Source organism: Arvicola amphibius, chromosome 15 (assembly GCF_903992535.2).
Source record: "Arvicola amphibius chromosome 15, mArvAmp1.2, whole genome shotgun sequence".
Lineage (NCBI taxonomy): Eukaryota > Metazoa > Chordata > Mammalia > Rodentia > Cricetidae > Arvicola > Arvicola amphibius.
In genome coordinates, this window is record NC_052061.1 from 24,588,206 (window position 1) to 24,603,109 (window position 14,904).

The 14,904-nt window shown below is 40.7% G+C and overlaps 1 protein-coding gene across 1 annotated transcript in view; it reads right to left on the minus strand.

The window, feature by feature from the left end:
* Positions 1 to 462: 462 nt before the first annotated feature.
* LOC119801710 (mucin-17-like) overlaps positions 463 to 14,904 on the minus strand; it is a 30,577-nt gene continuing 16,135 nt past the window's right edge. Inside the window, exons 3-8 of the mRNA XM_038312329.2 lie at positions 14,638 to 14,896; positions 12,939 to 13,123; positions 10,965 to 11,038; positions 9,883 to 9,949; positions 8,514 to 8,583; positions 463 to 700 (exon numbers count right to left, since the gene is read on the minus strand). Of these exons, the coding sequence (XP_038168257.2) occupies positions 463 to 700; positions 8,514 to 8,583; positions 9,883 to 9,949; positions 10,965 to 11,038; positions 12,939 to 13,123; positions 14,638 to 14,896 (893 nt within the window). The remainder of the gene's footprint in view (positions 701 to 8,513; positions 8,584 to 9,882; positions 9,950 to 10,964; positions 11,039 to 12,938; positions 13,124 to 14,637; positions 14,897 to 14,904) is intronic.

Genomic DNA, 14,904 nt, shown 5'->3' on the forward strand with positions numbered 1-14,904 from the left:
TATATTGATTAGAAGGAGTGTGCCCAAGGCTTCTGTCCACCTCATGTACATGTGTTTTGAGAGAGTGGGAATTTCAGACATCTGCTTGATCAGAAGGTAAAACCAAAGGTCCTTTGAATAAAGATGTTAGTATAGACACTTTATGGAACAGAAAAGGAAGATCTGAAGATCTCTTGGCCAGACATGGAGTTTGAATACTCCATTAAAGGGAAAGAGTATGTGTGACACCCCCTTGGTCAATGGGAGCACTATTGAAGGCCTCATATTCAGACCTTGAATGCCCCCCACATAAGTCAGAGGTGAGAGGTCAGAGGCTTGCCAAGGTGCATGGGGAAGGAAGCTGGAAGCAAGAGCCCTGGAGAAAATACAAGGACCCCAGGGTCAGAGGGGGAATGTTTGAGGGAGTCTTGTGAAGAGTGTGGCTATTGTAGATGTAGACTAACATATTGGATTTAGGTAAAGTTAGAAATCAGCATACCCACTGCTTGACATGAGATCAAGGTCCCAACCCACCTCATACAGAGGAGCCCTTTCCAGGAACTGCCTTATGAGCCTCCAGCTCTTCACAAGATACTCAAACATCTGTCCACTGTAGTGAATGTGTGGTAAGGTGAGGCAGCAGTCTGAGTATTTTCCAAAAAGTCTGCATGAGAGTCCCAAGCTGGTTCTCCTTTTCAAGCATATGTTCAGCTGCTCAGACCTAGGTTTGAATGATGCGGACTACATTATATTGATTTTGGCTTTCAGGCAGTGGGCTTCAGTTATAGACTCTAATTGGTAAACCTGGACTTGTAGATTTTAAACCTGGGAGGTCTGGAGAAGTTATTGTGTGAAGAAAAATATTCTATGGTCTCATGTTTGGGTGGGGGAATGTCTGAGGCCACTGAATCAGAGGAAAAGAGTGTGAGGCTCTCCTTGGACAGAAGGACCTATTTAAAAGCAACTTGCAAAATGAGAAGATTTGAAGCCATCTGGTAAATCAGAGGCAGTAGACTGAAACTTATTTGGTCACATCAGAAAGGTATGTTGACCAATTATATGGACCAAGTAAGTGTACTCCCACCACAAGGGCATATTCAGAAGATCTGAGAACCCTTTGTATATTGGTGGACTGTACCTCTCTAGAGTAGGCAAGTCTGAAACCCTTTGGCCAGAAGACAAAAACTTGAGGGTATACTTGGGAGAGGGGATAGTCTAAAAGCCATTTCAGTAAGAAAAAGAGGATACTCTCAGACTTCTTTGGGTAGGTGGAGCATATCCATGATGTGGGAGTCCTCTCTGTGTGCTGTGATTATCATTAATAAATAAACTGTTTTGGACCTATAGCAAGGCAGAACTTAGGTAGGCAGGTGGGCAGAACAAGAATTCCTGCTACCACTTTGGGAGCAGGTGAAAGATCTAAGACCCTCTAACTTAGGAGGAGGAGTCAGAAGCTCCCTAGGTCTGGGTGGAATAATCTCAGCCTCCCTTGGTCATGTGTCTGTGACCATATTGGCAGAAGCTGAAACTTGAATGATACCCTGAGAATTATAGGAAGTCCCAGACACTCACTTCTTTGGCACCAAACTTGAAATCACAATCTAGAATACACATCTTCTGAATGTCCATGTCAGGCATGTCAGCAGTCTTAGAAGTCTTCTAAGAGGCTGCATGACAGTAGTCTGTGACTCAGTTTCTTCATCTGGTATAGGCCCATCCACAAATTTCTCTTCATGTAGGACAGGAATTCTCTGTCTAAGGGACTAGAGTGAAGACAGTAGTCTGAGTTACCCTCATCTTGCTGTTTTTGTGTTCAGGGACCTCGGTCCAGAGAACTCTGAGATCTCTTTAGTCAGAACAGTACTTTCCGGGCCACCCAAATTAGAAGTTATAGGTATGAAATCAACTGTGAAATTTCCTTGATCACACAAGGCAGGCCTGAGGCCCTCTTTATTGATGTGAATGTCTAAATCTCAGTATGTAAGATGGGGTAGGCCCTTGGTACTTTGGACAGAAATAGAAGGACTATTATGCCCTTCATCAAAAATGCAATGTGGCAGAATTCATGGGAATGATGAGAAATATTAATGCACTCTTGTTATAACTGGAATTTCTGAAACATTTTGTACACAGGTGAAGGTCTATACCTATTTGTCAGAGGTGTAAAGTCTATGGCAATGTTCAATGAAATAGAAAAGGCAATTTCCCATTGAGCATAAAATAAACATCTTGTGGAGCAGAGGAAGGGCTGGTCCTGCCTGATCAGCTTCCAAATCTTTTTCAGTATTGAGAATATTCATACCTTTTGTGGACTTGTGAGAGGCTGGGCACTAATCATTGCATGTTTTCCAAGTGGTTGGATGGTTATTTTCAGTCTGAGAAGCCATTGGTCAGATAAGATAAGTCCAAGACTCCTTTGTTCAGAACGTAATGTCTTAGATTATACGTAGTAGGAAGTTTGAAGCAATCCTAGACAGTTGGGAATATAGCAGACATACAGAGTCAATAGAACAAGATCTATGGGCACCATAGTAGAGCTGGTAGGCCTGTGTCACCCTTGGGAAAAAGAGGGCATATTTCAAGCTATCTTGGGCTTTGGGAGAAAGTTTTATTTCCCCCTAGATAGAGGGAAAAGACAAAGTATTTCCGAATAGTGTCTGATGCTATGATATGCTGAGTTTGACACTCAGAATCTCCTCTATGAAAGAAAGACATTTTCAGGCCAGAGGGTGAAAATTTGAAGGCCCTTGGACAAAAAGAGGATAATGATGACCCTTTCAGATGATGTGTTGGAGGTGAGACATATTTAAGTAGAAGGGGAAGGTCTGAGCCCTCCTTCATCAAAAATTGGATCCTTGCTAAGTGAGGGTAAGTTTTGAAGGGTTTTTTGATTGGAATTTGAAAGTTTTGGGGCCTTGGGCAGGTATATATCTTCCCTGGACCCCTCAGTCATGCAGGATAAATATCAGGCACTCTTGGTTACAGAGTGTGCATTTGATGTCTAATTGACAGAAATAGATGGTGGTTAGGAATGGAAGATTTCAACAGACTTAAAGAGAGAAGCAAAGTCACAAACCACTTAGGCAAAAGGGAGCATCTTAGTCTACCTCATGCAGTGGGGGAAGGACTTCATCACAGTTTAGAAGATTCACATCTTCAGGCACACTGTGGCAGGCCTGGCAGCAATCTGAATATCATTCAGAAGTCATGATTGGCAGGCACCAGGCTCCAGTTCTCATCAGCTACATTGGTGTGTGCATGAAAGATGAGACCTCTTTATTCTGGTGACTTTAATGAAGCAAAGATGACCTAAGTCTCAGGCTCTGTCATCTCAAAGCAGAACAAGATGAAGGCCCTTTGGTCACACATGTATTTTCCTAGTGGCCATAGTTAGAGGGGAAAGATCTAAGGTCCTCCATCATGAGGATCATTCTGAGGCCCACATGCACATAGGGGGTGATCTGAGGATCCTTTGATCCTGGTCACCTAGAAAAAATGGAAATTCTGAGATGACTTTAGTAAAAACCAGTTATTCTTATGAATTTCCTTAAACAGAGAGGGAAGGCCTTGGGTGTTATTTGTAATAGCAGAAAGGCCTGACAGCTACTTTACTCAAAGGGATGTTCTGATAACCAGTCATCAAAAAGGCACAGTGTGAGATGCCTTGAGAATAGGAACAGTTTGAGGAGCCCATGTTCAGAGGGGAAGCTTCTGAGGTCATTCTAAACTGTTTTGCTTAGAGTGAAAATGCCTGACCATGTTTGACCAAATAGTTAGATCCAATCACCCCATTGTACAAAAGGGAAAGGGCTAGTTTAACTTGGGTGGTTTGTTTCCACATCATTTGCTTCCAACTGTCTTCCCAACTTCCATGATCCATATATTACAACAACTGTTGGGAAGAGTACAAGAAGAAATTACAACACTTTTTCAACATGTGTGAACGTTGGTGCTTCCTCAGGGTTGTATTGCTCTGTGCTCATCCATCAATGTAAATAATGTGGGATGTCCTTCTGTATATGTTTTTTTCTTTTTTTGTTTAATGAATAAACCTGCTTTGACCTATGGCAGGGCAGAATATAGCCAGGCTGGAAGAGATATAGAAAGAGATTAGGTGGAGTCCAGGAAAGGCCATGTAGCTGCTGAAGGAAAAGTACACAAGAACCTTTCGAATAGGCCACAGCCTTGTGGTGATACATAGATTAATAGAAATGGGTTAATTTAAGATATGAGTGAGTTAATAAGAAGCCTGAGCTAATAGGCTAAGTAGTGTTGTAATTAATATATTTTCTATGTAATTTTTTAGGTTTGGGCAGTTGGGAAACATAAGCACAGTTTTCATTTACATGAAAGATGGGAACATTTTGCATTTCTGACAGCTACATTCTAGGCAGATGGCATGATTGTGAGATTTAGCTTTTTATATTTTGCCCTCTGATCTAAACCTAGAATCTTGTGAGGTCCCATGGTTGCAAATGTGTTTTCCTAGCCCCTGGGATTGGCACTAAGATAATATGAGTTCAAGGGTCAAGTGAAATGTGTCCACAAAAGGAACAGGATGCTCTAGGGCATCCCAGGGTCAGTGGCTAGACCTGAAGCTCAATTAAATACAGAGTGAATGATTTCTACCCCTTTGGTCATGGAAACCAATTCTGACATCTTATTCATCACTGTGGAATATCCCAGGCACCTTTTGGCAAAAATGAGATCTTTGTAATTTTTGTGGTTGAAGTTTGTAATCATAGCTCCCCCTTTCACTACACTGGACTGAATATGGGCAGATCTGATTCTCACTTGTACAGTGTGAGTTGTGTAAGTAATATTTAATCTGAGGCCTTTTATTCAAAGGTAAAATTTGAGGGTATTTGCCACAAAATGAATACTTGAGACCACCTTAGGCAAATGGGGAAGGTCTGCAGTAGGCTTTGTTGTAGGAGGAAGGTCTGACATTCTCATCAGTGAAGTAAAAGGAGGGAGATAACGAGAAGAATAGAAGCATTGGCCTTTTGTGAAAAAGAAAATTTTGAGACCTGTTTAGGGCAAGGGTATTAGTTGGAAAACTCTTGCACAGAAGGGAGAAATGTCATGCACCATCCTGTTGAGGGTGAATGTCCTTACTACCTTATTCAGTGAAGGAAGGTCCCATTACTGAACTTCAGCTTCCAACTCTTCGTTAGAGCTTGCTCATCTTGTGTTGAGTCTTGGAAAGTTCAGGCAGCAGCAAGAGCCTTCTTCAATGTGCCTGGATGGCTATCAATAGCTAGGTTTCCTCTTTTTTTCAGGTTGTTTTCATAGTCCATGTATGGGCAGCAATGATGAGGTCAGTTGATTTCTAGTTGCTAGATTGAAAAACATAGCTTAGGATTCGGTTTCTAATTCTACAGTTAGGACCTGGGCTCACCACCTAGAGTGGAGCAATGCATTTCCCTAGCCACCAGCACAAAATATAAAAGGTTTAAATCGTTTTTATTTAGAGCAGCATATTTTGGAGGTACTTCAAAGACAGAATGGAATGCTTGAGGATTTTTGATAGAATCCTACAAGGTAGGATGCAGTATTATTCAAAATAACATCTCTAATGTCACCTGTGAATAAAAGGAATGCATGAGTATCCTAGAGTCCTAGTCTCCCTTGTACAAGTGGATAAGGTGTAAGTACACATTTTTAATGGAGGGAAGGACAATGGCCCAGTCTGACCCAGAGTAGTTCTCATGAAAACTTCAATAAACAAAGTATTTATGATGTCTCTTGAAAACAGGGGAGTTCTGAGAACCTCTTCTCAGAAGGGGAAGTTATGATACTACCTTCAGCAAATGGGAAATCCCAAATGTCTTTATTCACAGGAAGGAAGGCTCCAGTCATATTTGGTAGAATAGTAGTATGCAGTTCACCCATGATCAGAAGGGGAAGGTCCCAAGGCATCTTGGGTAATGGGAAAAGGTTCAGGCTCTGCACTAGCATCAAGCTATTTTTCCCAATGCAAACATACATACCCTATGTGAAATCTTTGAGAGTCTAAGGCAAATTTCATAACAATCTTCCAACAGGCTAAGTGGTTATGCAAGCATTGATGTTTCCTCAAGGTTGTACTCAGCTGTACATATCTGTAAATAAAAACAGGAATAGTGAATTTTTTATAACCAAACTTGGAGACAGATGGCTTGAGAGCAAATTTCCTTTCTATCTTCTGTCCTGTGATCTAACAGCAGAAAGTTGTGAGATCCCATTGATTGCATGTGTGTTTGTATGGTTATCTTGGTCAGAGGGGCCAGCTCTAAAGCAATCTTAGTTAATAGGGAAATGTGTGAGGTCACCACTTAAGGAAGGGAAGCTTGATGATTCTTTAGTGATGCGGGAGGGTCTTCTGTTTGAGTTGATTTCATTGGTTAATAAAGAAACTGCCTTGTCCCATTTGATAGGCCAGCCCTTAGGTGGGTGGAGTAGACAGAACAGAATGCTGGAAAGAAGGGAAGTTAGTCAATAGCCATGCCTCTCCTCTCTGAGACATGCAATAAAGCCAGCCGCCAGGTCATACATGTTGAATCTTTTCTGGTAAGCCACCACCTTGTGGTGCTACATACATTACTAAATATGGGTTAAAGCAAGATATGTGAGAATTAGCTAATAAGAGGCTGAAACTAATGGGCCATGCAGTGTTTAAATGAATACAATTTGTGTGTTGTTATTTCGGGTATAAAACTAGCCGAGTGGGAGCAGGGCAGGACGAAAAGCAGGCCTGCTCGTCCCATCACTACACTTTAGTCTTAGGGTAGACTAAAGAGCTGTAGAGGAGAGGGTGGATGTCTGAGACATCCCTTGTATACAGGGGCCAGTTTTGAGAGACCTTTCTGAGGGCAGAGATTGGACACTTAGTGAAAGGAATTCCACACTAGCTCAGAATGAAGAAATATACAGGTATTTACTAATAGATAAAACTTACAAATCAGGGGCTGGAGAGATAGCTCAGTGGTTAACAGCACTGCCTGCTCTTCCAAAGGTCCTGAGTTCAATTCCCAGCAACCACATGGTGGCTCACAACCATCTGTAATGAGGTCTGGTGCCATCATCTGCACCATATATATTGAGAATACTGTATACATAATAAATAAATAAAATCTTAAGAAAAACTTACAAATCAGGATTTTCTGCATGAATGATGGACAAAGATGAGATCCAAACAAACCAAACCAGCAAAACTGGGGTCCAGGGGCAAAGGCAAAGAGGAAGAGGAAGGGTCTGGATGTGCTTCCATATCCAGGTAAATAGTTCATAAGGCCACACCCCAGTAGGCGGGTAGGTATTAGCTGGAACCTTCCCACAGCACCTCCTCCTGTTATTTAAATAAGAGAGTTCTAAACCTACTATAAAATTATATACAATAAGAACAATATCCCATTCTAACTAGCTTAAGTCTTGTATAATAAATAACTTGGCCACATCATGAGAGAAAAGTAACTACATTTATCTAGTCTTCAACCCCATTGAATATCTGAGAAGGGAAATAATGTTACCTGAGTAATTAGGAAGTGCAATCAAACAACTTCCCAAACATGTAGCAAATCACAGAGACAACTGGCTACCTGGGCAATCACCCAAAGTCACCTTTGCAGTGTTGAAGCAACCAACTTTGGCTAAGGCCTAGAAAAACTGAAAGATTATTTTTAAAGGCAAGAAATTTTTCAAAACCATCTTACCATGTCTTGGCAAGATTTGACAGTTCTGCTTACCCATTTCCGGATACTATGTATTTTGTCAGTGGTTGAGGAATGGGCAGTTCTTTGCCCAGAGGCCGGTTTTGCCAAGAAGAAGATATGCTCCAAGTGGAGTGTCTTTGCTGCTCAACATTCTCTCAGTAATAGATCAGTGTTGCCAGGAGCAATTGTGTCTCGCTACCCACAGAACTCTAAATTAGATTAAATGCCATTTTCTACAGCTCTTTGAAGAGGTTGAAGATTATCTATTTATAGAGTATAATCTCTATGTATCTAAAGAACCTGATTAGTCTAAGTATAAATATGAGAAACATAGATGACTATTGATCTATAATTCTTAATACCTATCTAACTTAAAGACTAAGACAATAAACAAGTGTGCAATAAATGAGGACAATAACCTCCAAATGTAAACAATGTATAAGTATCTTGATCACAGGTAAAAATGTACACTGCAATGTGGTAAATATATAAATATATATATATCAATACATAAACAATATATAAGTATCTTAATCAGAGATAGAAATGTACACTGCTATATGGTAAATATATATATCAATACATTAAAATGTTTTAAACAGAGGTAGACACATACAATATTCAATATAATTTAACTTTGTATCCATATACAAAAATTTATACCAATGTAATTGTCTATAAACAATAACTCACAAATACCAATCTATTATCCTATCATCTAATTTTCTCCTTTTTTTACAAAAGGATCCCTTAACTTATAAAATTTCCCCCCAACCCCCAACCATATACCAATTATAATCAACACCTAAAAGACGTCCCTTACCCTGAGGACAAACTTACCTGGGAGAGGGTATGTCGTCTTCTAGAATTATTTCCAGCTGCCATGGGATGACGTTGTTTCTATGGGATTCTGTGAAAGTATAATGGTGGTTAAGTTTGAAGATTAATGTCTGGTAAGACATTGGCCTCTCCTAATTTGTGCCTTTTGTGTCCTAATTTTTTGCAAATCTATTTTATAACCTAGGTAATTAACATAATCTCCTCTTTGAATCTTCTCAGGAGCAATTTGTAATCCCTATTTAGGCAAAACTATCTTTACATTCTCAAACATTGTTTCTATAGTATCTTTGCTTGAATCAGATAGCAAAATGTTATCCATGTAATGGTAAATTATAGACTTAGGGAATTGCCTATATATTATTTCCAATGGCTGACACACACAATATTGACACAAAGTTCTGAACATCCCCTGTGGGAAGACAGTATACTGGTACCTCCTAGTAGGCTGAGAATTATTATAAGTAGGCACTGTGAAGGCAAAATTTTCTCTATCCTTTTCCTGTAAAGGTATAATGAAGAAGCAATCCTTTAAATCAATAACTATAAGAGGCCATCATTTTGGTAGCATAGAAGGCAGAGGAATTCCAAATTGTTGAGGGCCCATGTAACACCAAACAAATGTTTTGGGGTGGACCTTATTGGAAAATGGGGTTTAGGGAAATCTAAGTCTTAGGAAAGTTCTGACATCCTGTTCCATGTACTGAGAAGGAATAATAATAATAATAATAATAATAATAATAATAATAATAATAATAATAGGAAAAGTGAAAATTCTGAGCCCAATGTAAGAGAGGAAACCTATGAGACCCCATTGAAAAATGACAAGGACAGAATCACCTTTGGGCAGAGTGTGAAAGTGTCATAAACATTTCTGTTAAAGGTGAATATCCTTGGCACCTTATAAAGTGGAGAAAGTTCCCAGCATTGATCCTGAGCTTCCAGCTTTTATTCATAGTTTGTGTTCATTCTGGGAGAGACAAGGCAGCAACAACCTAGGTCTTCTTCCAAAGACCTGGATGATTGTTCCTGGCTTAGTTATATCCTCTAGTTTGTGTTCAGAAGTCCTTATCTAGGCAGAGATGTTGAAATCATTCCATTTATATTGACTGATCTGAAGGCAGATATTATGGGGTTCTATGTTCTGATTGCTAAACATGCCTATGAGACCTCAAACCAGAGTGGACTAGTGTCCCTTGTTTATAGAGAGAGTCTTCCATGAGCCTATACCTGAACATCTTGATGTAAGACCTATTAGGCCATTCATGGAAGATTTCAAGCCCCATGTTTGAAAGGGAGAATGTTTTGGGAAGGTAGGAAAGAGCCCAAAGGTCCAGAAACCCTCAGGCAAAAGATCAAGCTCCCAGGTTACCTTGGGAACTAGAAAAAGGATCAGCCAATATCTTATCAGGTCCAAATGTCCTCACTCTATGGAATACCTGCATGTTTTACATCTCTGAAGCTTGATTTTGAGCAATCAGAGTGTTTTTCCATTCTTATTGATTTTTATTGAGGTCTACATTTTTTTCTCTGCTCCCCTCTCTGCATCTCCCCTCCCCTTCAACCCTCTCCCAATGTCCTTATGCTCCCAATTTACTCAGGAGATCCACATGGGAAGCAGAGTGTTTTTCTTACAGGTTGGTTGGCAATCCATAGCTCTGTGTCCTCCACAAGCCTTTCATCATTAACACAGGCATATGAGACAAGATGGGACCACTCCACTTCTGGTGAGAATATTAAAAGTAAAAGGGTTTAATCACAGATCAGATTTTTACTATTTGTCCCATGATATCAGTTCAGAGTGATCTGACTTCCTTTTGGTCATTTGGGCATGCCTGGACACCTATGTCAGAAGGGAAAGATCAACATCTTCTCAGTTAGAGAAATAGAACTGAGGTTTCTGCAGATAAAAGTGGTTTGTCTGAGGAAGCCAAGGTCAGGGAGTACTTATTTGGAGTTTACATGACAAGAAGATGAACATCTGAGTAAATCTTCATGTTACTGGCCTGGTCTGTATCCCCTTAATCAGATGAGTTTCTATCAGTACCCTTAAAGGTTCCCTTTTTCAAGGAAAGTAGAATATAACCACCATCCTTGACAGGGTTTTTATTGTCATAGGTTCTCATTGGATCAATATTGGGCCTATAGTTTACCTTGTACTGAATGCAAATCTGGGACCCATTTATTAAGAATAATATCTGAGGTCTACTCCATAATGTCAGGAATTATATGGGCCCCTTTCCCAAAAGGAACATCTAAGCCTCCTTTGAACAAACTGGAAAGATGTAGGACTCCCTTTGCTCCAAGACGAAGATCAGATGGCTCCTTGATCAAAGGAAGGAGTGAGTACCCTTGGGAAAAAAGGAGTTTCTGAGACCCATGAGTCAGGGGAGATATGATCAGAATGGGAAAATCCCATATAACCATGAGCAAAAATTCACTTGACTTCTATACCTCATAAGCTCCTAGAATTGCCTCACCATCTAACTCTTCTTCATAGTTTAGGATGTCCTTATCTTTAGCTGAATCTGCAAGAGACCAAGCATCAATATCAGGATTCATTAAGATACTCAGTGGGAGGCATGGTGTGGTTGACTCATAAGAATTCTGTGCAGGCAAACAGGACTCAGTGTGACTGAGAAGTCTATACCATGGCGACTTTACTTAAGGAAGTGGCATGGGTTCCTGGATTTGTCTACTCTTCTTAACTTCTGTGAACTAACCACAGGGACCAATGCTCTTTGGTCAATGGTGAAATATCCCATGTGCCCTTCCTCAGAGGGAAATTTCTGAAGGCCATTTGGGCCAAAGGAGTTATTTTAAGGCCTAAGTTATCAGAGCAAAATATAAGGTTTGAAAGGAGACAGATCCCAGACCCTGTTAGTTAAAAGGGAATGCCACTCTGCTTACCTTATGAGTAGGAAGTCCAGGCACTCACTAGGCAGTCTCTAACTCTTCAGTGAACTCTAGAAAATCCTTATCTCTGAGGACTCATTTTGAGGCTTAACAGAAATCAGTGGGTTCTTCTTACAAGTTGAATCATAGTCCCTAGGTTTGTTCCCTACTTAAACTTTTTGTGTAGGAGGTCCATTTGTTTATGTTGCTTTTATTAGTTAATCAATAAAGAAACTGCTTGACCTAATAGGGCAGAACTTAGGTAGATGGAGAAAACAGAACTGAATTTTGGGAGGAAGAAAGCAGATATAGAGAACTGCCATGGAGCTGCCAGAATCAGACATACTAAATCTTTCCCAGTAAACCACAACCTCATGGTGATATGCAGATTAATAAAAATGGGTTAAACTAATATGTAAGAGTTAGCCAATAAGAAGTTAGAGCTAATGGCCAAGCAATGTTTTAATTAGTACAGTTTCTGGGTGGTTATTTTGGGTGTAAGCTAGCCAGGTGACTGGGACAAGCAAGGGACCCTCTCCTCCTTGCCTTGCAACAAACTTTGGATAAGCTGCACAGGTGTAGACATGGAGGACAGGCATATATCTGGTGTGCATCTTGAAAACAGATGATCTTAGATCCAGGGTACTTTTATTCTTCTGCCATGCAACTTCAATCTAGAGTTCCATGAGGTTCCTTTGGTGGTCAGAAGTGTATTTCCTAGCCATTCAGTTCTAAAGGAGAAGCTCTAGTCTCTATTAGTTATTTGGTAGACCTGAGTCAGCCATGAACACAAGGAGAAGCTATGTTCTCCTGGTAATAGGGAATCAGTCTCAAGTACCTGTCAGGCAGGTCTGAATATTTGAGACATTTTTCAGTCACAGGGTCAGTACTGTAGCTTACTTCCTCAAACAGGTTTGTCTCAGACTCCTCCAGTAGAGACAAAGGGAGCTATGTTTTCTTGTTCAAAGACAGCATGTTACAGAAATCCCCCTTTGGCAAAGTATGAAGGTCAGGGGCTACTGTGGTTGCAGTAAATAACTTTAAAACCCTCTTCAGAAGATAGTCCACCAAGGTATAAGTTTCCTCATTTAGTGAATTAATTTAATTTTGATGGGGATATTTAAGACATGATGGAGTTGGTAGCTGGAGGTCTGAAGTGTCCTGGTTCTGGAGTAAATGTGAACCCCCAGTGTAACTTAGCAGAAATTCTATGGCTTGTTGATTCTAAAGGGTTTCTATTTGTGGTCTTCTTGGAGCACTGGAGAAGTCTGAGGCCTCTTTGCTTCTCAAGTTATGTCTCAGGATCTCTTCAGCACTGAGGATGTTCAGAACACCCTTTTTCTGAAGTTGTAAGTATGAGATCCATTTGGGCAATTAGTGAATGTCTGAGGTCTCCTGATTCTCAAAGGAAAGGAATTTCAATCTCCCCTTGAACACCAGGTAATGACTGAAGCTTTTGTTGTTGACGGGTTATTAGTTTACTGGTAAAAGTTGTGAATTACTTTGGTTCTAGACAGAAATGATTGAGGCCACCTGGGCCATTGGGGAAAATCTGAGACCCTCCAGTACTGAAGAAGAGGTCAAAAGCTCCCTTCATCCATACATCCATTTGGAAGAGCTCTGGTTCTGTAGTGGTGGTGCTGTAGCCTGCTTGAGAATTAGTGGAGTGCATTCTGCATCCTGGTTCAGAAGAGATGTGCCTGAGCACCCAGTGAGTCCTTGAAAACAATTTGAGCACCACTTCAGTCACTGGGGAAAATGATGAGTCCTCCTGAGGCCTGGAGGAATAAGTCTGAGGCCCCTTTGTAAGAAAAAAAAATGGAGAACCCCTGTACAGAATGAGAATGAGGCATCCACAGACAAACAGGGAATTTTGAGTACAAAATTTCTTGTCTTCAGAGACAGAAAGTCCTATGCTATTTTGAGGAATGCAGAAAGGTCAAAGACTATTGTGGGAAGCATGGGATATCAAGACTCAATTTGGCAATTAGAGAAGCCTGAACATTTCCTGATCAAATCTTCATGGGAATATATCTATGTCATGCAGGGCAGGCAGCAGTGTGATCAATCAACACACTATGAGGCAATTCTCAGATAGGTCTCTGGACAAACTCAGCTAACTACTTCTGATTCTGTTATTTCTTTATTTTCTTTATTTATGCTGATCAAGTTAAGGCACATATACTGGGTTTAGGGCACTGCTGGATGTTCTAAGGTTCTAGAACTTCAGGCACAAGGGTAGTTTTAATTTGGACAGAGGCTTTGAAGTCAGATGATTAAAATAAGAAATATTCATAACCTCTTAGACAGAGGGAGTTGATCTGTCACCCACTAAGCCATATATGAAGTAAGTATAGGGCCACATTAGTCAGAAGAAGTACATGTTATTCTCAGTGGGTAATAGATTGCATATCATGATTTATGTCAAAACTGTGACCTATTCATAATCAGATAGAAAATGTCTGCCTTTTGATATTCAGATGGACCAATCTGATGCCTCAATGTGCATCTGAGATAGACAGGAATGGAAATCAAAAATTTAACAGGTGTTTGATGAGAAGGAAAAGTTATAAACTCCTGTTGTCCATGTGGGGCACAGAATAGGAAAATATGAGGCTGGCTTGTAAATAAGAAGATCTAAAGATGCCAAAATAAGAGAGAGTAGGATCCAGGATCCCCTCTTGAGATGAGCATCTTTAGAACTTCAATTTGACAGGCTTGTAAGGTTTGAAGCCTCCATGGGCAGAAGGATTATGTTGGGGGCTTCCCGGGGCAGAAGTTGAAGTTCTAACCCACTCTACATTAGAGGGCACATTTTTTAATTCCCTTTGGTCACAAGGAGCAAATCTGAGGCTCAGTGTTTTAGGTGGGGTATTCTTGGGGTTCCCTCTTTCAGATTGAAACATTCTAAAGCTGCCTTAGACAGGGTAGCCATAGGACCCTCCTTGAGGGAAGAGGTTAGAACTCGAGCTCTTTTTTGCAATGGGATCCTTCGGAGACTGCATGGGACTGAACGTGAATATCTGTGGCCTCCTAGGACAGAAGGGTCACATATGGGGGTCCCATATTCATATTGGAAGGCTGTGTCTCTGCCTTGGTAAGAGAGGGAAGATCTCAGGTCTGCTAGTTGAGGTCGGGTATGTCTGAAATTTCCTTGGACAACAGGGAATGATGTAGCACTCTGTTTTTGAGTTGGTGAATATATGAGTCCCCATTGTACAGGAATCCAAACCCTGCTCCCCTCTCTGGCACCAGTGGAAGGTTTTTGTCCCTCTTGGACATAAAGAGTGTGTTTAAAGTCCTCCTTTGTAGAAACAGGATGTTTGACATCATTGTTTTGGGGTGCTGAGAAAGACTTGACACTTCCACTAGGACTGCCTCCATCTGGAGATGACCTGAAGCTTTCTTGGGATTCAGTAGAAGTTTTGATGACTTCTTGAGTATAAGGGGAATGTCTGAGTCTTGTCCTGGTAGAAGAAGTAGAAGTAAGGCTGGAAGT